Source organism: Mustela nivalis (genome assembly GCF_964662115.1).
Source record: "Mustela nivalis genome assembly, chromosome: 18".
Classification (NCBI taxonomy): Eukaryota; Metazoa; Chordata; class Mammalia; order Carnivora; family Mustelidae; genus Mustela; species Mustela nivalis.
Genome location: NC_139037.1, coordinates 57572848 through 57600282, shown reverse-complemented (window position 1 = coordinate 57600282; position 27435 = coordinate 57572848). Strand labels below are relative to the sequence as shown.

The 27435-nt window shown below is 51.8% G+C and overlaps 2 protein-coding genes across 7 annotated transcripts in view; both read right to left on the bottom strand.

Moving 5' to 3' along the window:
* LOC309853035 (optic atrophy 3 protein-like) overlaps positions 1 to 6317 on the bottom strand; it is a 45929-nt gene extending 39612 nt beyond the window's left edge. Inside the window, exon 1 of one of the 3 annotated variants that reach the window (XM_082710667.1) lies at positions 6075 to 6317. In XM_082710667.1, the coding sequence (XP_082566793.1) occupies positions 6075 to 6216 (142 nt within the window). In that variant the 5' untranslated portion in view covers positions 6217 to 6317. Of the gene's footprint in view, positions 1 to 4905; positions 5390 to 6074 lie in introns of those variants that run through there. The other 2 variants (XM_082710666.1, XM_082710668.1) reach the window with 2 other exon arrangements.
* Positions 6318 to 8090: 1773 nt separating this feature from the next.
* On the bottom strand, positions 8091 to 27118 carry GPR4 (G protein-coupled receptor 4). Of its 4 annotated transcripts, XM_082710654.1 has the most exons (3): positions 19204 to 19289; positions 14400 to 14526; positions 8091 to 12348 (listed from the first exon to the last, which is right to left on the bottom strand). In XM_082710654.1, the coding sequence occupies exon 3, from the start codon at positions 11553 to 11555 to the stop codon at positions 10467 to 10469; it is 1089 nt and encodes a 362-aa protein (XP_082566780.1). In that variant the 5' UTR covers positions 11556 to 12348; positions 14400 to 14526; positions 19204 to 19289; the 3' UTR covers positions 8091 to 10466. The 4 variants fall into 4 exon arrangements, with proteins under 4 accessions (XP_082566780.1, XP_082566781.1, XP_082566782.1 ...); XM_082710655.1 differs by lacking the exons at positions 14400 to 14526; positions 19204 to 19289 and adding an exon at positions 26763 to 27118; XM_082710656.1 differs by lacking the exon at positions 14400 to 14526 and having other exon boundaries at positions 8091 to 11725; positions 19204 to 19317.
* Positions 27119 to 27435: the final 317 nt, after the last annotated feature.

The window sequence follows — 27435 nt, the reverse complement described above, 5'->3', positions numbered from 1 at the left end:
CCCTGCTCCTGCTTTCTCCTTGCTCTGGGAGGAGTCAGTTTCCTTCTCTGCAGGTACACCATTCCTTTCAAAGGATGCTTTAAGTATTCTGTGAAGCATAAGGTAGTGGGAGGCCCTCTACTCCACCACACTGCCCTCTCTCTGCTTGACTCAGAGAGAGAACTCCAACCCCAGCTCCTAATCAGACACACAGGGTCACTGCCCCCGCTAGTGAGAAGCATTCACGGGAAAGCCCAGAGCCTTCCACCTGTGGTCAGCCTGCGAGCACTGACTGAGGGAAGAGGGACCCATACCACGGGCAGGCAGGAAGTATTGACTGCAGGCCAGGAGTGCACGAGAAGGATCTCAGTGGAAGGTTTTGCATTAAGAGGACAATGAGGATGAAGACAGAAGCAAGGGCCACAATGCCTGGCATTTCTAGCCACTCAACAAACGTTTATGCGTGGGCTGGGGCACTGTTGAACACTCCATGGGTAAGAACCCATGGGATCAGCCTAATCATATGGGTACAGACAGCGAAACTGAGGCCCAAAGAAGCTCAGTGGCCTGGTCTTTCAGAGAGACTTGTCCCCAAAGGGTACTTTTCCTGGGATCTGGTTTTACAAAAGATGGTCCCCGGCCCAGTGTTCCCAGAGGATGACAAGGAAAGTGGCGGGACTGGGATCCACACACAGGAGGCCTAGCTCCAGAGGAGGGGTACTTGGTGGATCAGAACAGAGCTCAGGAGGCTGAACTCAAGGTATGAGCAGGGGAGAATTCTTTTCCTCACCTGTTTTGGCTTCCAGAGGCTGCCTGCACACCTGGCCCACCACCCCTCCTCCACCTTGCGGACCAGCCCAGTCCCTTTCCCACCTCCCTCTTTCACTTACAAGGACCCTTATGATTACATTGGCCCGCCTGGATAAGCCAGGACACTCTCCTTAGGCCCAAATCCTCCATTTAATTACATTGGTAAAGTTCCTTCTGTCGTGGAAGTGACACATTCAGCAGGTTCCTAGGATTAAGATGGGGACATCTCTGGGGGGCAATTTGCTGCCTACCATGAGTAGTACACTAGAAAAAGGACCAGTATACTCTAAAGGAATAGGCAGAAACAAACTGGAATTTTCCCACTGCCCAGACACACCCCATGGCCCCTCTGGAAAACATCAGCGCTGCCCTCAGCAAGAGCGGGCCCAACCCGCCCAGCGTCACCAACCTTTTATTTTTTTCTCCCCCAGATACCTGCCGTGTTTAAAAAGATCCTTGCCGGCACACAGGCTCTCCTTTGCTCTCCCACTGCTTTCTTGCAGTGGATTCAATAAACTTGTGTCTCCTTTGTTGGGCCTCGGATGAATTCTTTCACTGCCCAGCCTGTGCTGCAGGGCCCCACCCAATGCAGCTGCCTCACTTTGGTGGCCCTCCTGAGGACCCTCTGCAGCCCAGGACTCTCCCCTGATTCTCTAGGAATTTCCTGGCATTCCCCTCGGTGAGGATCCGAAGCTCCAGGGGGAGCCAGCCTGCCAGCCCTTGCCCCAAAGGGTGCAGGATATCCCCTCTTACCCTTTGGAGGGATCCTTCCCTCCCTCTCCTTTCTCTTTTGGCCCTTCAACAGCCTGACCCTCATACCCTCAGACAACACACTATGGACTCAGATGGGACCCTCCCCTGATGCGGGCTCTCAGCCACTTTCCTCCTCCTCCTCTCCACCTTTCCCTTCGTTCTCGTGGGTCCAGCCACCATCTTGATCTACAGACACATTCCTAAGCGTCTGAGTGAATCCACCAATTCCATATGTGAGTCGTGGTCCAACAAGAATTCCAGCCCATACCATCCCAGGGTGCCCTTTCCTAAATCCCCTGGCTCTCTCTGGCCACCAAGGAAGTTCCCCGAAATCATCTATCAGCATGTTAAACTAACACCATGCTCTGGTCTGTCACTGCACAGAACCCCTGCTAGACTGCCATGTCTAGGAAGGGACAGTGCCCACCCCCCACCATGAAGCAGCTACTGAAGATAAGAACTCTGCCCCAGTGCCAGAGATCTGTCGTTATCCATCTGTGGCTGGGGGTTGGAGGTGGGGGGGCAGTCTAGAGGCCACTTTTAGGCAACAGGCTTGAGCAGTGGAAACCTGAGTAAGCTCAAAGGGCCCATGGTGACCCTCTGGCTGAATGCATAGGCCCATGAGACAGCCCACCTGGAAATATCCATAAGCCCCAGCTGCCCAACAGGTTACTTATAACCAGGCACAGGTACCAAAAAAGGAAAATTCCACATGTTCCCCTACCTCCTCACTCCCCCTCTTTTTTTTTTTTTTTCCCTAAAGATTTTATTTATTTATTTGACAGAGATCACAAGTAGGCAGAGAGGCAGGCAGAGAGAGAGAGAGTGAGGGAAGCAGACTCCCTGCTGAGCAGAGAGCCTGATGTGGGACTCGATCCCAGAACCCTGAGATCATGACCTGAGCTGAAGGCAGAGGCTTTAACCCACTGAGCCACCCAGGTGCCCCCTCACTCCCCCTCTTAACTGTAGCCCCCACCACTGCCTCCTGGCAGACGGACAGTCTCTCCTTTGCTGTCCTGCCCACTGCTCCCTCGCTGTGTATCCAATAAATTTCTATCGAAAGAAAGAAAGAAGGATCCCTGCCTCCCCACCACAGTGCATCACGGATGATCTATGCTCCTGCATTTACTGTTCACACCCACCACTCCGGCCTCTGCTGGGGGAAGACAGCCGGCCCACCCTGCTGAGTCAAAAGAACTTCAGCCAGAGACACAGATGCTAGATGTGCTGGTCAGCACTGGAGGCCTGACCCAGAGCACACAGCTGCTATCAGCTCTGGAAAATTCCGATCACACAGGCAGGGGAGGGGGGCGCACAGCAAAGGGCAAACAGCAGCACGAAGATGGTAACAATGTGATTTTTAACATATCAATATCAGAGCAGTCCAATATGTAATAACGTCATGGCCAACTAGACCTATCCCAAACGGAGCTCCTGGTCCTTTCTGTTCAACCAGGTCACGCCCACTCCAGGGGAAATCCTGCCAGCATGGTCTTCTAAACAAATCTACTGGGTATTCATTACCAAGGGGAAAAGGAAAGGTTCTTTCAGTGGTCACCACCTTAACGGAGGGATCCAAGTCTCCATCACAAATGACGGAACAAACAGACATTAGGAGCCCCCTGAGGTGATGTCCTCAGGGCACACCCTCATGTGTATGGGGTTCTTGCCAAAGATGCTCAGTGTGAATCAAATCAGAGGAAGTAGTCAGAAAACTCCAGGTTGTGAGACACTATGGGACAACTGGCTTGGATTCTTCTACATGTCAACGCCCTTTAAAAAAAAAGAAAAGAAAAGAAAAAAAGAAAAAAACAAGAACATGAGTAGAGAGGAGGATCAGTAAACTTCTGTAAAAGGCCACAGAGTCAATATTCTAGATCTGTGGGCCATAAAACCCATCTCTGAAGCCACTGACAATATGCAAACCAATGGGTGTGGCTGTGTGCCAATAAAACTTTATTTACAAAGACAGGCTAAGGGCGGGATTGCTGGGCTCTGTAGATTAAAGGATATTAAAGAGGCACGCTGTGCTCCCTTTGGCAGCACATATACTAAAAACAGCCGCTAATCAAAGGCAGTGCATGACCCCTGAGCAGATCCTAGATTAAAAAGAATAATAAATAGGGGCGCCTGGGTGGCTCAGTCAGTTAAGCCTCTGCCTTCGGCTCAGGTCATGATCTCAGGGTCATGGGATCGAGTCCTGCATTGGGCTCTCTGCTCAGCAGGGAGCCTGCTTCCTCCTCTCTCTCTGCCTGCCTCTCTGCCTACTTGTAATCTCTCTCTGTCAAATAAATAAATAAATCTTTAAAAAAAAAAATGTCTTCGCTCTTAGGAGACACTGGCTAAAACATTTAGGAGTAAAGTGTTACATCCACAACTTCTTTTCCAATTGTTCACCAAAAAAAAAGTATATACATATATAAACACATCCATATACAAGAATGAAGACAAAACAAATATTCTGGAAGCTAATAACTAGTGAACTAGGCAGTAAAAGGTATGTAACTGATGACTATCCCATTCTTCCTTTCATTTTTAATAATTATTGTTTTAAGTTTATTTATTTTTTAGTAATCTCTACTCCCAATGTGGGGCTCGAACTCATGATCCTGAGATCAAGCATCGCATGCCCTTCAGACTGAACCAGCCAGGTGCCCCTATACCATTTTTTCTTTCAACTGTTCTGAAGGTCTGAAATTTTTAAAAGAATGGGAGAAGAAAAGTCTCCAGAAACTGACCCTTCCTCCCCACTCACCTCCCACCTTGAGGACCGGGCTCACCTCCTCCCTGCATCCAACCTCTCCCTATGATTGCCAAAGGGATCCCATTAACATATGCCTCAGACCCTGTCCCTCCTCCACTGATACCTTCTGGTGAGACCCATCCACTCAGGAGCATTCATCAAACTCACCAGGCAAACTCACCTCAGGGCCTTTGCATGTGAGAGAATGCTTTTTCTCAGGTACCTGCACTGCTTGTTCCTTCCTCTCCTCCTATTCTCACTGAGGTCTCCCTGACACCCCATGGAAACTTCCAACCTACCCCTAGACAGTCCTCTTTTTGCCTCCCTCATGTTTTCTCCAGAGCAAGTACTGCTAGCTAATATAATTCATAGTTTAACTATTTATTTTGTTTACTGGCTGGCTACTCCCTCACCCCATCCCCGCCCCAAGAATGTAAAATTCCCAAGGACAAGATTTTTTTGCCTTTGCTTCTTTTCTGTAACCACAGCAGCTAAACAACAGCCATATCTTGGTGCCACCCACTGACTTAACATTTGAAATCCATTCACTCCTCATAACAACATAAGTATTATTTACAGCATAAATGCACAGAGCCTATACACAAAATACCAGCGCCTACCTCGTAATTTGTGAGGATTTAAGGATGGAAGGCCTGTGAAGTGCTTAGGTAGGGTCTGGCACAAAGCCGAGTGCCCATTAAATGTTGCTATTATATAATATCCATTGTACAGGGGAGAAAACCGGAGCTCCGAAGGGGTAAGTGACTCGGCCGGGGGGTGGTGTGGGTTGTGCGGGTTGTGCCGATGGTTACCCATGCCAGTCTGACCCAAGAAGACACTTTCTACACCGGGGCGCTAAGACACATCACACGGTTTATGGGAAAGCCAGTGGCAGGAAACAGAAACTCGTTCTGGGATTCAAGTCCTGACCCTGGCATGCACTCCACGTGTGACCTGAGCAATTCACCTCTGGTCTCGAGGCCTGTTTGTTATAAACTGGGGAAGTCATTTCTCCTCCCTGACGTGGGGACAAAAACAAGTGGGGGTCAAAGGAGAGAGCTGATAGGAGAGCACTCTAGTAACTTTCTCCATTCACAGATCCGCAACTCTGGCAGAGGCCCCACAAAACAACATCAAAGGACCAAAAATTCGGCAAACTTTGAGAACCCACACTCACAAGGAATAAAGGTACGCTCCCCTTAACCAACTGGCCTTGGTGCTCCCTGCTCCCCCTCGACATCATCCCTGCGGTCTGGTGAGATTTTCCTCACCCTTCAGATCCCGGCCCAGAGGTCTCCTCTGCCAGAAAGCCCCCCCTGAACGCCATACCAGGTCAGGAACCTCACCGCCCAGGACAAGAGGGCAACTGAAGCACGGGGTGGGGTTTTGGAACTCAAATTATCTAAGGGTGGCGAGGCAAACCCGAGTTCGGTCTGGTCAAGTCTCTCCTCAGTCCCGCCCCCAACTCCTCTCGTCCTGGGATGTCCCACCCATATTACTACCTTCTCCTCTACTATTGGCTTGTCTGGACATCAGCCTCCACGCGCTCTCTTCCTCTATTGGTTTGTATTGCCAACCCAAGCGCCAGCGTCCCTCCCCGCTCCCTGCCCCAATCCTGAGTGGACTATTGGGCAACCCGCATGCCCTTCTTCCTGGACCCCTCCCTATTGGCTGCAGGACTTTGCCGGTTCGGGCTGTGATTGGTTGTAAACAGAAGTCCATCCCCTGAGCAACCACCAGAGAGGGGTTGGAGAATGAAAAGGTTGGAGGGACGTGGGGTCAAACTCACGCTGAGCCGGAGGGAGGCAGATATAGGTCTTGAAGAACTCGCTTCGGCGGGCGGCCTCCTTAATGCGGTTGGCAAGCGGCTTGCTGACCTGCCGGATGCCCAGGTATAGCAGCTTCGCCATAGGGAACGCGCCCACCACCATCTTGGCGGCCGCACGGGGCACGCGCAACCTTGCTGACTGGGCGGGGCGCCTCGGATCTCTCCCTCCTCCCCCGCCCTCTCGTCTCCGTGCGTGCGTACGTGCGTACGATCGGGGGTGGAGCACTGCAGGGGCGCTCCCTGATGTCACCGCGTCGACGCTGACGCCTGACGTCCGATCGCTGAATATGCAAATAAAAGGCGGAAGTGAGGCGGGTCAGGGGGCGGTGCCGTTAAACGGCTGTTCGCTGGAGTGTGGTTGTTTTCCCACGCCCGCCTTGGCTGCTGTCACCGTGTTCCTTCGTGACGTCTTGTACTTAGGTGGCTTACCCGCTTAAGAGAGGCTCTTAATTAGTCCTAATTAGGGATAATGAGTCCCAGATACGCTTTCCTCTCAGGTTAGAGCTCTGAGCTCTGGGAATAAGAAGAAACCGACCCTGTAGTGAAACATACCTGGGCTGGGATCCCAGCTCCGCCATTTACTTGCTTGTGATGTTAGGCGAGTGACGCAACCTTTCGGGGCATCAGTATTCCCATCTACAAAATGGGAACTGTAAGAACTTGTTGGGTAGTTGCGAGGCTTGCATGCAAATCTTGAATGTAAAAACAGTGAGGGAACCGTGGTGCCAGGCACAGTATGCCCCCGAGAAGCAGCCCTTATCGCTCTGCTGGTCTGAACACTGTCCTGAGGGTGCATTTCATCCCAGAAATAGCGAATCCAGCCCTTTCCTGAGGAACTGACCAGCGGAGGCCCAGAAAGGGCGCCGCGGGAGACGGTCTCTCAGCCCCCAGAAGGTGATGGCCCCATGTCTTGGCTGCTAAAACCACACCCGTTCTCAAGCAGCCCCACTTCCTCCACTGGTGGGCGATGGTCCCCAGGGAGCTGGCTCAAGAAGGAGTTTAAGGACATGTTTCAGACTGTCGTCCTTTAGCCAGCAGGGAGCAAGATCATATAAACAAGGTCAGGAAAGGGTTGAGAGAAACTTCTGGATGGCGAGTCTTGGTGGGTAATTGAGAACGTCTAAGAGAGGGAAAGGGGAAGAGAGAGGAGCAGAGGAGCGGTGTGTAGGTGGAAACCCCACTGGGGGCCCCTCAGCCTGCAGGGCTTTCCTCAGCATCCACTCCAGCTCCTTTGTGTTCTTGTGTCAAATCCCTGACACAAATAGACCTCCATTTCTCCATCAGTAATAATGATGGCACTGACATGCATGAACCCAAATATTCTAAATTCCTTAAAATACCAAGACTCCATAAAAACAACCTCCCGGGGCGCCTGGATGGCTCCGTCAGTTAAGAGTCTGACTCTTGATTTGAGCTCCAGTCATGATCTCAGGGTCGTGAGATCGAGCCTGGCAGGTCAGGTTCCGCACTCAGCCGGGAGTCTGTTTGGGATTCTTCTTCAGCCCCTCCCTCCGCCCCCACTCCCTCTCTAACAAATAACTAAAACCTTTTAAAAAAAAAAACAAACAACAAACAAAAATAAACAAACAACAACAAAAAAAAAACCTAACCACAACACTTCCCAAGATCCCTTCTGGACTGAAGGTGTGATAGAGCTTGGGGTCTATTCAAGGTCCATTATCTCCTTGGGATACCCGCCTTCCCATTTTACAGATGGGCCAACTGAGGCCAGGGGAAGAAAAGGATTTACCCAAAGTTCCAGGCATAATCAGGATGGAGCCAAGGCTGGGATTTCTTGAGTCCCAATCAAGTCATCTCCTGATTCCTGGGGGTGGTAGTCAGGGGGCCTAGGGGCCTACTCGGAGGGTGAGGTTCCCAGGATGGATTTAGGAAACTTCCAAACTGTGTGTGACTTTCTTTCTGTTTATTTCATTGCTGTTTCCTCAGCTCCTAGAAAAGTGCCTGGCACACAGTAGATGCTCAATAAATATTTATTGAATGAATAGGAATGAGCATTTCATGGAGGAGTGGAGTGCAGGCTTTCATCTTATTCTCCCAGGGCACTGTGTTCCAAAAAATTCTGGCCCCTTACATCTCCATCCCAGTAGCTTTATGGCTTTAAGGTGGGAAAATTACTGGGCCCCATAGATCCCAGGCTTCCCTCTTTTCTCTCCGCACCCAGTACCAAAGCCCCATCTTCCTGCATCTCAGTGATTCCCCCCTCCCTTCCTGTAAAACCATTTTCCTCATTAAGTTCTTTTTTTTTTCCTCCCCTCCTCCCTTCTCTTCCTTTCTCGGAGAAGGGTTTCCAGGAACCTCTTCTGGGAACTTCTGGGATAAGGGGGGGTGTGTATGTGTAGGAGGATCTTCACATCTCATCAGGAGCCTGGAGCCTATTATACATCCATTGGGAGGAAGGGAGGGAGGTGACCTAGCAGAAAGGCCAAGGCCTATCCAGAGCTGGGTGCTTGCTCCTGCTCTCCAGCCTGGTTATGGAAGGATGCCCATTCCTGGTGATCCCCGAGGGCCAGGAGAGGGAGGGTGACCCCATCAGCCAAGGCGGGCAGCCTAGGCCACCCTGGGGCATGGGAACAGAGGCAGAGATGGAGAGGGGAGAGAGAGCCCAGGATAACTCCAGCGCTGACTCACTAGCTTTGTGACCCTGGCCTAGTCATTTGGTCTCTCCGGTGACCGCCTTGGAACAGGGCCCGGGATCATTCCGAGAGGTCCTTCCAGTTCAGGGCCCCTGGTCACCCTTTTTCTCAAGATGGGCAAGGGGCTTGTGTTATATAATCCCAAAAGGCCCTGTGCTTCTTCCATCATTTTGAAGTATGCCTCTAAAAGAAATCCCAGAGCTGACCACTGTTCCTTGCTCACCCCACCACCATCCTGCTCAGCTGCCTCCTGGACTACAGCAGTCACCTGCCGCTGGCCTCCTGGCAGCTCCCATCCCATTTTCTGTCTCCCACTCAGCAGCCAGCAGGATCCTGTTAACATTTAAGTCAAATCCCATCCCTCCTCCGCGAAGAGCCCTCTTGTGGCTCTGCTTTATTTCAGAGTAAAAGGCAAAGTCCTCACCAGGACCTACAAAGCCCCGATCAAAAGATCCAAAAAGATCAGCTGGTCCCTTGCCAGTCCCATCAATCATCAACCATTCCTTTCACCCTCCGGCCTCCCTCTGCTCCAGCTGCCCTGCTCCACTTGCTCTCCTTCAAAACTCAGGCACTCTCTCACTCCAGAGGCTTTGCACTGACTGTTCCCTCTGCCCGAAGTCCTCTTCCCCCTGACAGCCCCAGGGCCACCCTGCACCTGCTCACCTTCACCTTCGGGTGAGCCCTCCCCTGACCACCTCCTCTAGATCTGAGTCTATGCCAATGGCTGCCTCCCCCGCCCCCGCATCGCGTTTATTTCCCCCCCAGCACACTTATTAATTCCAAACATTATATTTATTTTTATTTACTTGTTTACCGCGAGCCCCATGAGGGTGGGGGCCTAGGCTGTCTTGGTCACCCTCACGTTCCCCAGCCCCAGCCAACACAGGGCTGGGCCTAGAGTGGATATAAATAAATTTCTGTTGAATGAATGAATAAATACCCTTCTCCTGTCCTGAACCCCTGCCCCGGCCTGCCTAGTCAGCTCTCCAACTAGTCTGCCCCGATTGTCCTTCGCTTGAGTTCTGAGTCTCCCTCCTCCCAGGTCCTGACTTGGAGAATGCTGTTTGTCCAGAAACTCACACGTGCCCTTCATGTCCTCCCTTCCTTAGAAGACCAGGGGCTTCCCATGGGCAAAAATGACCATGCTACCTTTCGGTGAATTTTTTTCTCCCATCTTCTCCTTCAGTCCCCAAATTTTATCTCCTTATTGGCAATCATCCTCCACTGCCCCACCGCCCCCCCACCCCGCCCCCGCTCTTCTTGTCGTTACCTCTAGAAACCAAATGTTTGATTTAATTTACTTGTCTCCTCCTCCAGGAAGCTTTCCCTGACCCTCAGACTGGGTCAGAGGCCCTCTGGGTGCCCCTGTCTGAACCTCTGGGTCATCCCTTTCTGGGGGCAGGTCTGTCTCCCCCATGGGAGTGAGAGCACATGATAGAGGGCCAGGATTGTCATTTGTCAGCACTGTGTCACTAGCACCACCCAGCACAGTGCCCCTGAATTGTTCAACCAAGTTGTTAGGGGGTCATGGTAGAGGCTGATGATTGGCCAGTGACCCACCAACCTCACTGTTTTCCTCTTTTCTTCTACTCTTATGAATATGAGCACAGCCCCATTTACATACAATTTGCATACAGTAGACCCAAAGGGAAGGGAGCTAAGACTGGGGGAGTGACAGGTTTCTGCACGAATTGGGGGTTCACTGGGCGGGTGGCAGCATCTTCAGCTGCACCTGGTCCCCCTGGGAGGGTGGAGCCGCCGCCCAGCCAGCTGCCAAGGCCTTGGCCATGCTGTTCCTCTTGGAAGTGAGCGGGGTCTCCAGGGTGAGCGAAGCGTTGGCCATCTCCTGGGGCTTGTCACTGGCCAGGAAGCGGAGCAGGTTGTGCAAGGCCTTGGCCACATCGTTGCGGGCCCCCTCATTGACGAGGCAGTAGAGGATGGGGTCAGCCACGCAGTTGAGGCTGGTGAAGGCCAGCGAGCTGTGGTAGGCTGAGAAGACACGCTCCTCGAAGCCACAGTCCCAAGGGCGGCCCAGGTAGACGGCGCTGCGGGAGAGCAGGAGCACGTGGTAGGGCGCGAAGCAGACCAGCACGATGGCGATGAGGCTCAGGGCCAGCCGCTTGATCTTGGCCTTCTCCTGGCGCTCGGTGGACACGCTGCCCCTCACGGCCCGCAGGATGCCGCGGTACGACAGCAGCATGAGGGCCCACGGGAAGAGGAAGCCCACGAAAACCCGGTAGAGGTTCATCCAGGCCACCCAGCCCTCCATGGGGAACTTCTCGAAGCAGAAGGTGTGGTTGTAGCGGTCGCGGAAGAGCTCGTCGTGGAACAAGGGCGCTGAGTTGGCTCCCAGCTCCGTGGCCCAGACCACGGAGCTCACGGCCACTGCCGTCTTGACCCGGCGCAGGCGCGCAAAGCGCAGTGGATGGGCCACCGCCAGGTAGCGGTCCACCGAGATGCAGCACAGGAAGGCGATGCTGATGTAGATGTTGGTGTAGAAGATGAAGCCGAAGAGCTTGCAGGAGCCCGGGCCGTGGATCCAGTTGTCGTGGTGCAGGAAGTAGTCAACCCACAGCGGCAGCGTGCAGATGTACAGCAGGTCGGCGATGCTGAGGTTCATCAGGTATACGCCCAGCTCGTTGCGTTGCCGGACCTGGCGGTAGGCCGCCCACAGGGCCAGGCAGTTGGTGGGCAGCCCCACGCCAATGACAAAGATATAGAGGGATGGCGGGAAGAGGTGGTCCACACGCGAGTCCACGTGGCAGCCATCCCACGTGCGGTTGCCCATCCTCGGCGCTGGGGCTCCCGAGGCTCTTCCCCCGGCCCACGGGGGCTGTGGGGCCACGGGGGGCGGGAGGCCATCAGGCCCCCTGAGCCCCCTCCTTGGAGGCTCAGGGGAACATGGTGGGTGGCAGTCCACGGGGGAAAGATGAGGGTGACCGTGAATCGTGGACGGGCCTGGGCAGGGAAGGAGAGAGCTTGAGAGGGAAAAGTCAGGGGAAGGATAGAATTATGATCAGAGGGAGGCTTGGGGTGGGAGAGGGGATTAAAAAAAAAAGAGAGCTTTGTCAAGGGGGTGTTTACAGACCCAATCAGAGTGGAAAGGGGGAGTTGAGGGGTAGCCCAAGAATTGGCCAAGGGGGGTGTTTATGGAAGGGATGGAGGCCTCATTGGGCAGTGGTAAGAGGGAGATATTGGTAGAGGATATAGAAAATACGTGTGGCCACGTTGAAGGGATGGGGGGTGGAATGTTCTAGAAGAGGCATGAAATATGTGCGATAGTGTTGAGATAGGACAGACTACAGTTAGGGAGGGTTGAAAACACTAGGCAGGGTCAGTTGAGTGCTGGTGTTCCCTAGGACCCCCGTAAGAAATAAGGAAACAAACAAGATTATGGAAAAGTAGGTGCCCTTAGTCCGGGAAATGTGGGAAGGGTGTTTAAGAAACAGGAAGGAGGTGAGTAAAGGCTATTATGGAGGAGGATTACGGATGGAGTGAGGAATTTGAAGGGGGCAGGGGAGGGGCTCTGGCTTGGCTTGGTCCTGGTGGGAGCTCACAGTTCAAAGCTGACTGTATGGTGCCTGTGGGGAGAGAGGTCTGCCGTGAGGGGAGTCAAGGACACCCCCTTCTCCCCCCACCCCTCGCCATAACCCATGGGCTGCTGAGAGCGGGCATCCTAACGAAATCTAACTGAGCTTCGTTCTAAGCAAGAAATCTCTGTAAATGCAGATTTAGGGGTCCGGATCTATTTTCCCTGATTGACATTAATAACCCCACTCAGATTTTATAACTTCCTTCCAGAAACCATGTAAAACGCACAAGTATTGTATCACGCTTCGGCAGATGCTAACACTGTCATTTCCCAAAGGGACGTGAAGCCCAGAAAGGCTGCTCACTCCCACCAAGGATGCACAGCAAGGTCATGATGGAACTAGGGCTGGAATCAGTCTTCTGCTGCTAACCCAGGACACCCCATCCTTGACAATGATAGAGACAGATAATAACAGCTAAAGCTTATTGAGCCCTACCACATCGCAGACCCTGTTCTAAGCACTTTTATGGGTATTAATACATTACATTTTCAAGATCCCTACAACAAACATACTGAACATATTGTTACCATTCCTAATTGGCAAACTGAGGCACAGAGCCCTTCAGAGACCTGTCCAAGGTCCTGATAATGACGGAGGGATAAGATTGGTTCTCACCCCTTTTCTCTAGCCTGTGCATGTTTCCATCCAAGAAAAACTGAACAGAAAAGGCCCTGGGCTGGGCAGTGGGGGCTGGGAAACATAGCTGCTTTGGAGGGGGAGATGAAAGGAGGGGCTACTGGAAGTGATCACATTCTAGCAGCAAGGGAAGCCCTGGCAGCAGGGCCAGTGTCCCTCCCTCAGGGTCCACTTCCCTCATTGTCTCTGTCCCCAGCCAACTTTCCTGAGTGAGAACCCTGGGCCTGTCACCCTCTTGGGAAGACCTGCAAACATAGGGCAAAGGACAGTCATGGACCAAGATCCTGTCCATTGTCCGCCCAGAGGGTAGGGGAGCGAAGTCCTGAGTCAGAGGCACCTTTGTAAGTCACTCTATCCAGGGCTTTCCATGGTGTTAGTTTTTTAAGATGTGAAAGGTTTTATTGTTATTATAACTATCTTTTTTTTTTTTAAAGATTTTATTTATTTATTTGACAGAGAGAAATCACAAGTAGATGGAGAGGCAGGCAGAGAGAGAGAGAGAGAGAGGGAAGCAGGCTCCCCGCCGAGCAGAGAGCCCGATGTGGGACTCAATCTCAGGACCTCGAGACCATGACCTGAGCCGAAGGCAGCGGTTAACCCACTGAGCCACCCAGGCGCCCCTATAACTATCTTTTTAAACAAGATTTTAAACTGGAAAGCTATCCAAGACAGTGGAAAAAAGAAGCTGCTCTATGTTCTCAATGAAATCAAGTGGGGGGCAGGGGACGCCACCTCTGAAGAAGCCCCCAGGACACACTTAGAAAACCACTGGTTGAGTCAACTGGATTTATCAGGAAACCAAGGCCCAGAGAGGTGAAGGGATGAGCCCAACATCATACACTGGGTTCTTGGGAACCTCCCAGATGCCGAAGCATCTTTCCATGGGAAAGTCCTCTTGGCTCTACCTCCACAATAAACCCTGAATCCATGCATATGTCTCAGAACCTCCTACCACTGTCTGTTCTGCACCACCATCACTGCTTGCTTGGACCTGTGCAGTAGTTCCTCACTGGTTTTCCTGGCTGCCATTCTGGCTTCCTTCAACTCACTTCCCACAGGGCAGCTGCCAAGGTCTTGTTAACATGAAAATGAGCTTTCATTACCTCTCTGCTGGAAACTGAAATCCTGAAATCCCCAAGTGCCTTCCCAGTAGACTGCTGATAATATCCAAATTCCTTGCCCCAGGGAATAAGGCACTGCCTCACTCCCCCCCCCCCCATCTCTCCTCCTCCACCTCAGCAGGCTCAAGACCCATTACCTTCTAGATTCAGCCGCAAAACCTTTGCTCTTTCTCGGATCTTCTTAGGACTCTGCTCCCTCGCCTCCTTCACTCCCACAGGGGAGGCCCTCCCCATCCCCCAGAGTCCTGCCCACCCACTCCCAGGGCTGTCGCCTCACATCACCTTGTATCTTGTTCCCATCTGTCTGTCTGTCTGAAATGGACATTCCAGGAGGGCAGTAACCTTGTGTGGACTGCTGTCTCCCAGCACCCAGAAGAGGCCGAGCATATAGTAGACACTCAGTAAATGACTGTGGGTCGAAGGAACAGGCATTGGTCAGCCCATCCTGCAAAGCAGGCTCTCTCTCCCTCTGAGGCAGCTACAAGTTCAAAGAAGTCCCTGCAGGGTCCCAGGGAAAGAGGTTGGAAGGGAAATAAAATGAAAAGGGCAGGATCTATCCGCTACATAATTGACTTTGAAAGGTCAGGGCTGAGTCCCGCTTAGTAAACCCTACCCCCTGTGGGGTCCTTAGCAGTCCAGAGGCTGCCCCCACCCCCAGACTCGCAGACAGTGGTTCCTGGATCCTGTGGACAAAGGGTGGAGACAGCACAAGCTCCCAGGGCTGGAACAGGGCAATCCAGCTCCTCCCTTTGAATATTCTCCACCCAGACCAAGTCCACGCAAAAAACCCTCCTCTCTCGCCTTCTGTCTCTCCCTTTTCTTGTAACATGGAGAAACTTCATGCTTGTTCCAGAGCCTCAGTTTCCCTTTCTGTATAAAGGGGGAGGGAGCAAAACCTTTATACTATTCACATCACAGACAAGAAAACCCTTGGTAGGACGGCATATCATCTACAAAATGTGCAGCATTTGAACAATTACTATTATTCCACATGCACAGGAGAGCTGAGACAAGAAAGGAACCAAGGCTGGGAGTTCCCTTTGCCCTGCGCTGGCCAGACCCTCCTGGGTTCAGCTGAGCCTGGAGCGGGTACAGCACAGCAAGCGTGAGACTTCTTTCCAGACGCCAGAGGAAATACACTTCTCATGGCTAATTTCCTCGAGGGGGAACCAGCTGGGGGCTCACCTCCCCCTCCTCCCCCTTCCTCCTCAACCCACCTGCTTCCTGGGGCTTCTGGGCACAGAGGGGGGGGCCCACTCAGCCCTCTTTTTTCGCCACCTGAGATCTGCCCACCATCACACCATCAAAATCACAGAACCAGAACCAAGACTCAAAGCATTTCACAGTGCTATAGGTCTATACGCTCCAACTGGGAGTATAAGGCTGTTTCTGACCCCTTCCTTGTACATGTGGGGAAACTGAGGCCCAGAGCAGCAAAACCGTTGTCTGAGTCATGTGACGTGTCAGCTTCCGGCAGATCTCCTGTCTTTCTTGATCCAAGAGCCTCCCCTTTTGCCAAATGTTTTCTTGCCTCACTCCCTGTGCTCCTGTAATGTTTCTCAAGTCCTTCTGGGGTTATCAGCCCCCTTTGAGAATCTGCTGAAAGATACAAGGAAGGACTTTCTCCCCACCAAAAAGCAACAACCAGTGTTTTTGTGCACCCCCAACACCTTGCCCAGCCTGGGGCGGGCTGGGGCGGGGGTAGGGGGGCAAGATCCTCTTTAGCTGGGATCTATGTTTCCTCCCTTACTTGAGGTTTATTGGAGATTCAACCCTCAAATCTTTAGCAAGAAGCTCTCCCTAGCCCCCAGGCCCCCCTCTCTGGTCCCTGCTAGCCCTTCCCGGGGAAAGGAGGAAAGATAAGCCCAAGTGTGGAGTGATAGTGAGGGGACCGGAAGGACTGGGCAGACCCCAGCCGCTGCTTCATCTCTTGGCTGCTCAAGCCAGATAAGACTCTGGGCTCCACCAACCACCCCCAAATCCAGTAAGGCTAAAGGACTCTGGAGGGCTGAGAGGACACGAGGGAGAGGTGATGCAGCACCCCCCCCCACACTGCATCCCTGTCCAACATCAGGTTTCACTCACCAGCCTTGTCCTAGAAGCCACCAGACTGCCTCTTTGCCCCCCTTCCCTCCTCTGCCTGCTCTGCTTCCCGCCACCCCCTTGGCAGCCCCACGGGACGGGCCAGCTCCGGTCTGCTCATTAGGGGACAAAATGTGATCACCGTGTCTCGCTCCCCACCTGGTGCCCTGGCGGCCGCCGGAAACCAGGGGGCAGTCAGGCCACCGTGACCACCTTGCTGGGCCTCAGTTTCCCCATTTCTACCGCCATTCCCACACCACCCAAAGGGGACACCGGGGTCCTCCTACTCTACCCCTCCGACATCATCCATTCCAGCACCCAGAAAATCCTTCGGATCTATTGTTAGTCCGGTTCACAGTTTACCGTTCTATTATTGTAACCTTCTAGAGCTTTACCTTTCTTCCATTCTATTATTGTTATCCTAGCGGCTTTCCATGTCCTTACCCTTTACGTTTCTAATATTCCAGGAGTCTCACATTCCAAGATCCTAAAGTTCTATTGTTAGAACGCTCTATGATTTTTTTTAAACATTTCTACGACTTTCATCATCTATTATTAAACTCTCAGTGATTATTATCTTGGCCCAGCAAACACGAATACGTATTTCCCTTCCTTTTTTTTTTTTTTTTTTTACAGAAATGGGAACACACTCTATATACCATGAAACCCCACTTCCTTTTTCCCTCCTTATCTATTCTGCTTGTTAGCGACCCAGCAGCCCGAAGGTCTAAGGTGGCACAGAATTCTAAAATATGGGGGATTCACGGGAGATTGGGAGGGGGGGAGTTGGGTTGGTAGTCATCACCACCTCGCTCCTAAATTCTCCCTGCCCTGGGGGGACTGCTAGGAGCCCCCACTGCCTCCATCCCGAGCCCTGCCGGCCTTCTCTCATCCCTCCAGCTCGCTCACACCAGCTGAGTTATTATTTGTCTAGACACAAACCAAATTATAGGCCCTGTCCCGAGGGAACAGTGGGCTTCATGGGGAGGGTCAGGAGACAGAAGCAGGCGGGAGTTAATCCCTGCCCCCCCCATTTCCCTTCCCTTCTTCCCTCCTTCTCTGAAACTCCACCTCTCCCACCCAAACCGACTCTTGTCCCCTCTCCTCTCCCCAACACCATGGCTTTGGAAATATTTTCTCTTCTCTGCTTCTCAAATACTCCCCTCTGGATTCCAACCATTCATACTCACCCTGGCATTCTTCCCTCCTCACTGTGAAGACCTCTTTTCCCAAATTAATCCGACTTAGTGGCAGCTCTCTGGATTTGGGCTTCAGGGGAACCGGAGTCCCAGCCCCCAGCCTGGCACGGACTCATTGTGGGGACTTCTGCTCCCTGGCCTCAGTTTTCCCATCTGTAAAATGGGTGCCTGACCTCCATGGCTCCGTAAGCCCTTTGAGCTCTCTCTGCTTGGAATCCTGAAATCTGCCCAAAATTCCAACACTAATCTTTTTGGATTGAAGCATTCATATATCCTGAGGACTTGTGATCTGAAGATTGTGGGGCCCCAGGCCTCCCTCTGATCATTCTCCCATCCTGAGTCCTTCCATTCAAAGACTTCAGTTGGTTAAGCAGCTGCCTTCCGCTCAGGTCATGATCCCAGCGTCCTGGGTCCTGGGATCCAGTCCCCGCATCGAGTCCCGCATCGCATCGGGCTCCTTGCTCAGCGGGGAGCCTGCTTCTCCCTCTGCCTCTGCCTGACATTCTGTCTGCCTGTGCTCGCTCTCTCCCCCTCTCTCTCTGATAAATAAATAAAATCCTTAAAAAAAAAAAAAAAAAAAAGACTTCATGCTCAAGGGTTCTTGATTATGATTCCCAGAGCCGGGGAGCCGCCTATCATCTCTCTTATTTCCTCCTACTGGGACCCCCTCAAAAAAGGAAATCTCCCCATCCTCACCCCAAACCTGAAGCTGAGTTTCTCTATAGAGAGAGATTGGGAGGTACCCTCCCGGTGGGTTCAGGAGGAGGGGAGCTGGTGGCGTGGCCCAGGCTTGGGGGCGCTAGGGGGTGGCCCCTATCAGCTCCATCTGTGTCAGTAAGTACCCCAGTGCACATCCTGCCTGAGTTAACACAACACATCCCACCACCAACTGTGGCTCACAGAAATTCCAGAGCTGTCCTGCAGCCTTGTTGGGGGCGGTGGGATGTCCTGTGCAAGCAGGGGGTGGGGGGAGTGAGGTGGAGGCAGGAAGGAGTTAATGGTGACCTAGCCAAATCCTGGAAGGGAGGAAGTGGGGGAGGAAGTCCACCCCCCAGCCAGGAATTCCTGAAATCGGAGGGTGGGGTGGGTGCGACCTCAGGAGCAGTGGGGGGGCTCTCTAAAGGGGGCGCTGGGGTCACAGTGTCCCTCAGCGTCCACCTGCCCCAAGCGGCAACCCTACACCCCACCCCCACCCCACTCTCAAGCAGCTCCTCAGCCCAGGGGAAAGCTCTGGGATGCACCAGAACTTGGAATGAGATGACGGTGGGGTCGAGGTGCCAGAAGAGGGTCTCAGGAAACACAGAGAAAGAGTCAGAACACAGGAGAGAGACAGAGACACAGGAAGGGAAAGGGCAAAGAGATGCACAGAGACAGGGGAGAACCATGGAGTTGGGAGGCACAGAAATCCACGGGGACTGAGAGTTGGAGAGACTGAGGGATAGAGGCAAAGGGAGGCAGGGAGAAGGGATACAGAGACGGAGAGAGAGACAGAGCCAGAGACAGACGGAGAAGCAGAGAGAAAGGAAAAGACACAGAGACACCCAGAGATGCAGAAGGAGAGGCACACCCAAGAGGGAGAGAGGACCGCAGACAGAGACCTATCCGAGACGGGCGGAGAGAGGGAGACCGACCCAAAGACACGGTCCGCGCGGAGACGGCGGGAGCGCGGGAGAGGGGCGGGGACGGGCCGCGCGGCGCGGGAGACCGAGGCACCGACGCAGGGGCGCAGAGTCCCCGAGGGGCGCGCGGAGGAGGGGCCCCGCGGCGGCCGGACGCCCGCGGGCAGGGGAAGGAGAGGCGCCTACCTGCGCGCGGCGGCTGGACGGGGCGGGCGGCGTCTCTCCCGGCTGTGGCGACGTCTGGGCTCGACCGCGGCGCAGGGACCCCACGGCGACTCCTGTCGGCCCCCGGCCGGAGACGCGGGCCGAAGCCCCGCCCCCGCCAGCCCCGCCCCCGTGAACCCCTCCCTTGTCGCCGCCCCTTAACCCCTTTAGGCTTTCACCCCACTCCATCCAGGCTTCCAGCCCCGGGGTGGGGGTAAGCCGGGGAGAAACCTCACCTGCTGCCTCAGCAACCCCCTTCCCCAGCCCCTCCAAGGCCGCAGCCTGGAGGCCCCCATCTCCTTAACCCCTTTGCTTCCCCTCCGTGCAGCCCTACACCTCCTGCCTGACCCAGCCCTCTGCCTCTCACCCTCCTTGAGCAGATCCATTTCCTTCCCTCTGAGGCCCAAGTCCTTAACTCTGATGATTGCGTGCCTCCCTTCCCGAGGAAGAGTGAAAACAAGTCTGTCCTCACTGCTGGACTCAGGGCCACCTCTGTAAGGCGTCCTGCCCTTGGTCAACCAGACCTTAGCCTAATAGTCCTCTGTGCCTCAGTTTCCCGTCTGTCAAAGTGGTCACTCACAGTCTCTTTGTCAGGCTTTCTTTTCCCCACAGAACTTTTTAAAATTATCTGTCCCCCTCTGCTAGAGCAGGGAGGAGTCATGTCTGCATCTGGTTTGTTTACTGTTGTGTGTCTTTTGCCTGGAAGCCAGCTAGGCACGCGACAGGTATGCAAGACACATGTTCTCAGGGAGTGAATACATAAGGGTAAAACAGTATTTGCTGATTTTTATTATTATCACGTCCTTCATAAACTGGTCGTGAGAATTCATTCTCCATCAGCACTTGGGACACACCTGGCATCATGCAGCACTCAGAAATGACAGCTATTGGCTTCACAAATTCTTTTTTTTTTTAGAGAGGGAGAGAATACATGAGAGCCAGGGAGTGGGGGGAGGGTGCAGAGGGAGAGGGAGAGGGAGAATCTCCAATAGACACCACACTGAACATGGAACGCAACATGGGGCTCGAGCTCACGGTCCTGAGATGGTGATCTGACTGAAATCAAGAGAGGGATTCTTAACCAACTGAGCTACCCAGGCACCCCTGATCGCAAATTCTTTTTTCTTCCGTTCTTATTGTTGTTGTTGTTGTTGTTAAGATCTCATTTATTTATTTGAGACACAGAGAGACCATGAGCCAGAAGAGGGGCAGAGGGACAGGGACAAACAGACTCCCTGCTGAGCTTGGAGCAGGAGCACGACTTGATCCCAGGACCCGGAGATCATGACCTGAGCTGAAGTCAGATGCTTAACTAACTGACCCACCCAGGCATCTCTCATTCTTCATTTTTAATAAAAATTAAAAAGCCTGGGTCTTAAGGAACAAGACAATGAATTGTGACAGATACACTTGTGTGCCTAAGCGCTCAGATCAAGACAGAACATTTCTAGCACCTAAGAACCTTGTTCTTTGCTCCTTTCCAGGCAATACTCACAGTCTACTTCACGCCCAGCGGCAACTCTTTCTTTTTACACCAGACATTAGTGTTGCCTGTTCTAGAGCTTTTGCTGTGTGCCCTTGCACAAGTGACTTCACCTCTCTGAGCCCTATTACTTACTTCTCAGGGCTCTTGAGGGACACAGAAAGTTAGGGAGTTAACTAAGAGACCTGCAATGCACATGGGAATGAAGGTATTTTCCTTCCATATTCCCTCAAGGAGACAGGAAAAGAACTAAGGAAGTTATCCCGAAGGCTGTGGCCCCTCCCCATGTATAACCCCAGACTCATCCTATCAGCCTCAAGACAAATTCCACGGAGCCCTCCTGTCAGAACCTTGGTCATTCCAAGCTCCTCTTAAGAAAGAATTCCAAGGGTCCTCTATGAGGGGAGAATCCTCTTCTCTCTTAGGCTCACCCTAGGTTCTCTGAGGATCCAATCCTGGTAGGAAATAGGTAGCCATTCAGAGCTTAAGTGGGAGCACTTAATAAAGGGATATTTCAGAGGGATGGGCAGGCGGAAGGAACCCACACAGTAGGAGGCAACACCAAGGGACTGGCCATGGGTAGAGCCAAGCCATTACCACGCTTAGGGCAGGAAGCTGGAATTTGGAGAGGAACCCATAGAACTTGTAGCTCTAGGTAGAGAACAAAGCTACTGCCAGAACAGCAGGGATGCGGGGAGGGGGCCCCCCAAATAAATACTCCCATTTTTCTCCTCCTACATTCCGATTTCCCATCAGTGCTTCTGTGGGCAGAAGCCAACCAGAGCGCGAAGGGCAAGGGAGCTCCATGGATGGAGTCCACGCACGGCGGTCTGCCAAGGTCCGGAGCAGGGAAAGAAAGGCTCAAAGTGATTCTGGGGGGCACATGGAGAGAATCGTCAGCGCTTCTTCCCTGCAGGGCTACGACTGGGCACAAGAGGGCAACAGAGCACCAAGAGAACCAATGAAAAGGCTGCTTCACTAGCACCCGCCACGCCTCCAGAACTTGGACAGTCGGGAGGGGTCGACAGGTGTGGGACAATAAAGGAGACTTGAAACAGAGAGCCTCAGAAACTGGCTTCTGAAACCTGGAGATCTGGAGGGGTGATACAAAGGCTGAGCCCTGGGGGCTAAGTAGGAGTTCTCCAAGAGGACGCGTTCAGACGCAGCGGGGCGGGTGCCCAGGGAACAGCCTGTATGGAGGCTCTGAGGCACGAAATGTCAAAGGGAAGGGCAAATACGGGTGATTCAAATGGCTGGAGATGAAAATTGGGGACAGGAGAAGATTCTGGCTGAAACAGCAAAGATGAAGACAGGATTGGGAGAAAAGGGGAGGGGGAGGGCAGCTGATCGCAATGAGCATTGACTGCATTCCAGGCAGATCTAAGCACTTCCTGTGAATATCTCCCCTATGGGAGGTACCATTTCACAGATGAGAACAATGAGGCACAGATGCTGTCAAAAGGCAGCAGTTTTGGCAGCTGGGTTCCGATGCTTTAACCACGGCTATGCTGTTTCTTGGAGCAGGAAACAGGGTTGAGGAATTTGAACTTCCACCCCCTTCATGTAAGACACAATTCTTTCACACACTTCAACACCCAGATAAAACTCGAATACTCATTCAGCAAACATTCCCTGATCCCCTGCTGCTGTGCTAGGCAGTGCTGGGTACACAGCAGTGACCACGGCAGCCATGACCCCTCCCTGCCTGGGCTGGCAGCCAGTGCGGGGGTGACAGATCTATCCCTTATAGGGACCCCTCAGGTCAAGGAGGATGCTGGAACCCAGAGGGGCTTTGTCACAGTTTGTTGGGCAAATAGGAGGATGGAGGGAGGGCAAAACTCTCATAATTTCCACACAAACAACTCCCATCATTTGGTTCATTTCTTACTCAACCTTCAGTCTTCAGTTCAGTTGTCCCCTCCAGGAAGCCCTCCCAGATGCCCCCTGAGTCTTCCTCTGCCTCCTCAAGGTCACCATTGTCTGAGCATCGATCTGCCTTCCCCACCGGACTGTGAGTACCTTGAGGACAGGACGGGGACAGTCTCACTCAGCACTGTGCTTAAACATTGCCCAGCTCAAGGAACAGCCTAGAATAAACATGCTCCAAAAAATAAAAACCAAATAAATTTTAAAAAGAATAAGTATGCTCCTTGCCCTATTAAAGAATTCATTAACTCATTCATCAACATATGTATCTGTCAAGCATTTACTGCCCGCTAGACACTGTGCTAGGCACTGGGGATACAATCTTCAAAAGCCAAAATCCTCACCCTTGTGAGCAATCGATTATTGAATAACTGATTGACTTCTGGTCATATCAATTGAGATCTGATGAGAAGAAAAAACTCTCTAAAGGCCTGAGATATAAGGGAAGCCACTTTTTTTTTTTTTTAGATTTTATTTATTTATTTGACAGAGAGAGACACAGCAAGAGAGAAGGAACACAAGCAAGAGGAGTGGGAGAGGGAGAAGCAAACTCCCTGCCGAGCGAGGAGGCCAATGCGGGGCTCAATCCTAGGATACCGGAATTAGGACCTGAACCAAAGACAGATGCTTAACCGACTGAGCCACCTAGGAGCTCCCCCACCTCAAGATTTCTTTCTAAGTCAGCATGATGATGTGTACACATTCTTGAAACCAAAAACCTGATTTACGGGGCACCTGGGTGGCTCAGTGGGTTAAGCCGCTGCCTTCGGCTCAGGTCATGATCTCAGGGTCCTGGGATCGAGTCCCGCATCGGGCTCTCTGCTCGGCAGGGAGCCTGCTTCCCTCTCTCTCTCTCTCTCTGCCTACCTCTCCATCTACTTGTGATTTCTCTCTGTCAAATAAATAAATAAAATCTTAAAAAAAAAAAAAAAAAAACCTGATTTACATCTCGTCAAGCCTACATTGTGCACCTGCTTTGCGAACAAGTTGCCTCAAGAAAAGGTATCTTGTCCTCAAGATACCTATGATCAGCGCTCCTACTCCCCTCCTTCCCCGATTCCTTCCTAACTCTATGTTACTTTATAATGTTTTGAACTTTGACAAGAGGTAAAGAGGCGGGGCGCCTGGGTGGCTCAGTGGGTTAAAGGCTCTGCCTTCTGCTCAGGTCATGATCTCAGGATCTTGGGATCGAGCCCCGCATCGGGCTCTCTGCTCAGTGGGGAGCCTGCTTCCCCCTCTCTCTCTGCCTCTCTGCCTACTTGTGATCTCTGTCTGTCAAATAAATAAATAAAATATTTAAAAATAAATAAATAATTGAAATTATAGTTTAGGTTGCTGTTTCTGGAGACTCACAGACAGTCTTCCTTACTGACCAAAAGGGGCTTTGCAGGTTTCTCCTGCAATAAATTTTTCCTCTTTTAGGAAGAGATGGACTTGCTAAGTTGCCACTCTTTTTTTAGTATATGTGCTGCCGAAGCAAGCACGCTAAGTTGCCACTCTGAGACTATAAGGCTCTGAACTTTCTGACCCAAGAGATCATCTTGCAAGTTGAGCAAAAAAAAAACCCCACAAATGTGTAATGTTCTACAAAATTCTTTTTTAAAAACATTTTATTTATTTATTTGACAGAGATCACAAGTAGACAGAGAGGCGAAAAAAGAGAGTGGGAGGAGGAAGAAGGCTCCCCCGCAGAGCAGAGAGCCTGATGTGGGGCTCGATCCCAGGACCCTGGGATCATGACTTGAGCCAAAGGCAGAGGCTTAATCCACTGAACCACTCAGGTGCCCCCCCCTTTTTTAATTTAGTAATCTCTGTAGCCAACCTGAAGCTCAAACACCACCCTGATATCAAGAGTCATGTGCTCTACCAGCTGAACGGGGCAGGAGCCCCTCCACAAAATTCCTATGTATTGTTTTGTCCAGAAGAATTCTATATGTTTGCTACCTTAGAATGTTTCTATAGGAGCAGTGGTTCTCAAAGTGTGATTCTCAGGGCATCAGTACTCTTCCTGGAACTCTTTGGAAATGTAGATTCTCTGCAAGAGGAGAAAATGCATTTTCGTTCTAACAAAGCCTGCAGGTGATTCTAATATATCTATATCTAATATATCTTCAGCTTTGAGAACTACTGAACTAGAGAATAGGAAAAAAAAAAATTCGCAAAGCAATTCTAAGCGCCTCCAACATTATAAACAAGATGTAAGGGCACCTGGGTGGCTCAGTTGGTTAAAGGCTCTGCCTTCAGCTCAGGTCATGATCCAAGAGTCCTGGGATTGAGTCCCACATCCCCTGTTCAGTAGGGAGCCTGTTTCTTCCTCTCCTTCTGCTCCTCCCCACCACTCATTCTCTTTCAAATAAATAAATAAGATCTTAAGAAAAATAAAAAACAAGATGTAATTAGATAGCATCCCTATAAATTATCTTGGCTATCAGAGATGGAGAAGATCAGAACATCTCAACCCCCCCCACCACCCCACAACTTGGTACTGTCACTGGTGATATTCTAGTGGTTTTGCCCTCACAGGATGCTATTGGTTATTCTAATGAGGGATAGAAGCAGGAAAGCGTTCACTTATTTTTTTTTTAAGCCTATGAGCCATTGTTTTATTTTATTTTAAAATAAGCTCTGAGGGCGCCTGGGTGGCTCAGTGGGTTAATCCTCTGCCTTCGGCTCAGGTCATGATCTCGGGGTCCTGGGATCGAGCCCCGCATCAGGCTCTCTGCCTCTCTCTCTGCCTGCCTGTCTGCCTACTTGTGATCTCTCTGTGTCAAACAAAATCTTAAAAAAAAAAAAAAAGCTTTAAAAAAAAAGCTCTGTGATGTCTAAATAGGGTGTCTCTCTCGATTGGTCGATTGGATGGGGGTCCCCAAATAGGGGGCAATGATCAGGTGGAAGCCGGTGGCGTGGAAGTGGAAGAATTCACCGAGACAGAATAAAGGAGATAGACGTTTACCAAACACACCGCAAGGGAGCAGTGGGCAGGACAGTCGAGGAGAGGCTGCCCGCAAGGAGGCAGTGGGTGGGGGCCGTTTTTTAAAGGGGGAAGATGGGGGAGCCTGGGGGGCTCATGGGTTAAGCGTCTGCCTTCAGCTCGGGCCATGATCCCAGGGTCCTGGGAGGGAGTCCCGCATGGGGCTCTCTGCTCTGCAGGAAATCTGCTTCTTCGTCTCCCTCTGACCCTCTCCCTACTTGTGCACTCTCTTCTCTCTCTCCCTGTCAAATAAACAAGTAAAATCTTTAAAATTTAAGAAAAAAAATAATAAAGGGAGAAGATGAAGGCATAGCATATGGCGATATATGGAATTCTCCCTCTTCTGGTAAGTGAGCCTGGTTCTAAGTAGCCCACTGGGCAGTGAGAGCCTAAAGATATTTTGAGGTCACTGTGGGCCCTTCCTACATTCCACCATTCAAGCCTGTTTGCCTAAAAGCCACCTCTACAAGCTCTGTGCCCAATGTGGGGCTTCAACTCACAACCCCAAATGCCAGAGTCATGTACTCTATAGACTGAGCTAGCCAGGTGCCCCAAAATGTTGATCTCTAGCCCAGAAGCCTGATGTAGAGCCTGCATAGTTTTGGTAAGGATTAAATAAATGCTGGTCTGGTCGAAACATTCTTTCTCTCTCTCTCTCTCTCTTTTTTTAAAGTAGTCTCCACACCCAAGGGGGGGCTTGAACTCAGAACTCTGGAATCAAGAGTCAGATGCTCTACCAACTGAGCTAAGGAGGTGCTCCAATATTTTTTAAAGATTTTATTGATTTAACAGAGAGAAACAGTGAGAGAGTGAACACAAGCAGTGGGGGTGGGAGAGGGAGAAGCAGGTCCCCTGCCGAGCAGGGAATCAGATGCAGGGATTGATCCCAGGACTCCGGGATCATGACCTGAGTCCAAGGCAGATGCCTAATGACTGAGCCACCCAGATGCCCCTTACCTGCTCTTTTAATACCTGTATTCTTCTTGGGCACGAGACAGCCATACATGTCATCAGGACGGCCGTTGATCTTAAGACTCCCATATAAGGTTTCCTTCCAAATAACCACGTGTAACCCCTCAATGAGGAAAAAGGCAAGATACGTCTGACTGTGTGCTTCCCGAAAGGGACCGATTGGAGCTATTACCCAGGTGGGGCACTTACCTAACCAAGGACTGCTCCCTTGGGCCTGGATCCTGGAGAAAGCTTGGGAGAAAGTTGTCTAAGTTCCATCTTTTTTTTTTTTTCATGGCTTTCATTTGTCCTTACGCATGTGCTAAGGACATCCTGCTCCCAGATTGAAAATACTTCTAGAGGGGTTCTGGGTGGTTCAGTCCGTCGAGTATCTGCCTTCAGCTCAGGTCATGTTCCCAGGGTCCTGGGATCGATTCCTGCATCAGCCTTCCTGCTCAGCGGGGAGTCTGATTCTCCTCCCGCCACTCCTCCCCCCACCCCTGCGCTTTCTCCCTCTCTCTCTTTCTCTCTCAAATAAAATCTTTGCAAGAAATTAAAAAAAAAAAAAAAGCACAAAACCCACCTCTGGGGGGTGGGGTTACATGATTCTCTTGAGCACACCTGCTCTCAGATCTCAAGAGTGTCCATTTGCTTTAATACGCTTCCCCACTGTGCTGCACGCCTGTCCTTGAACTCCTTCTGGTAACAAGCCCAAAAAACCTTCCGTGGGGATTCCTTTGGGGTCAACTAGGTCAAGACCCAGGGTCCCGGAGTCTCCCCAGTTCACCAGGCATCTTTCTGGAGCGCCCCCTTCCTCCGTTAGTCTCCCACTCTCACCTTCCTCCAGCCGGAGACTTGCTTAGTCACTGTCCCCCTTTGTTCT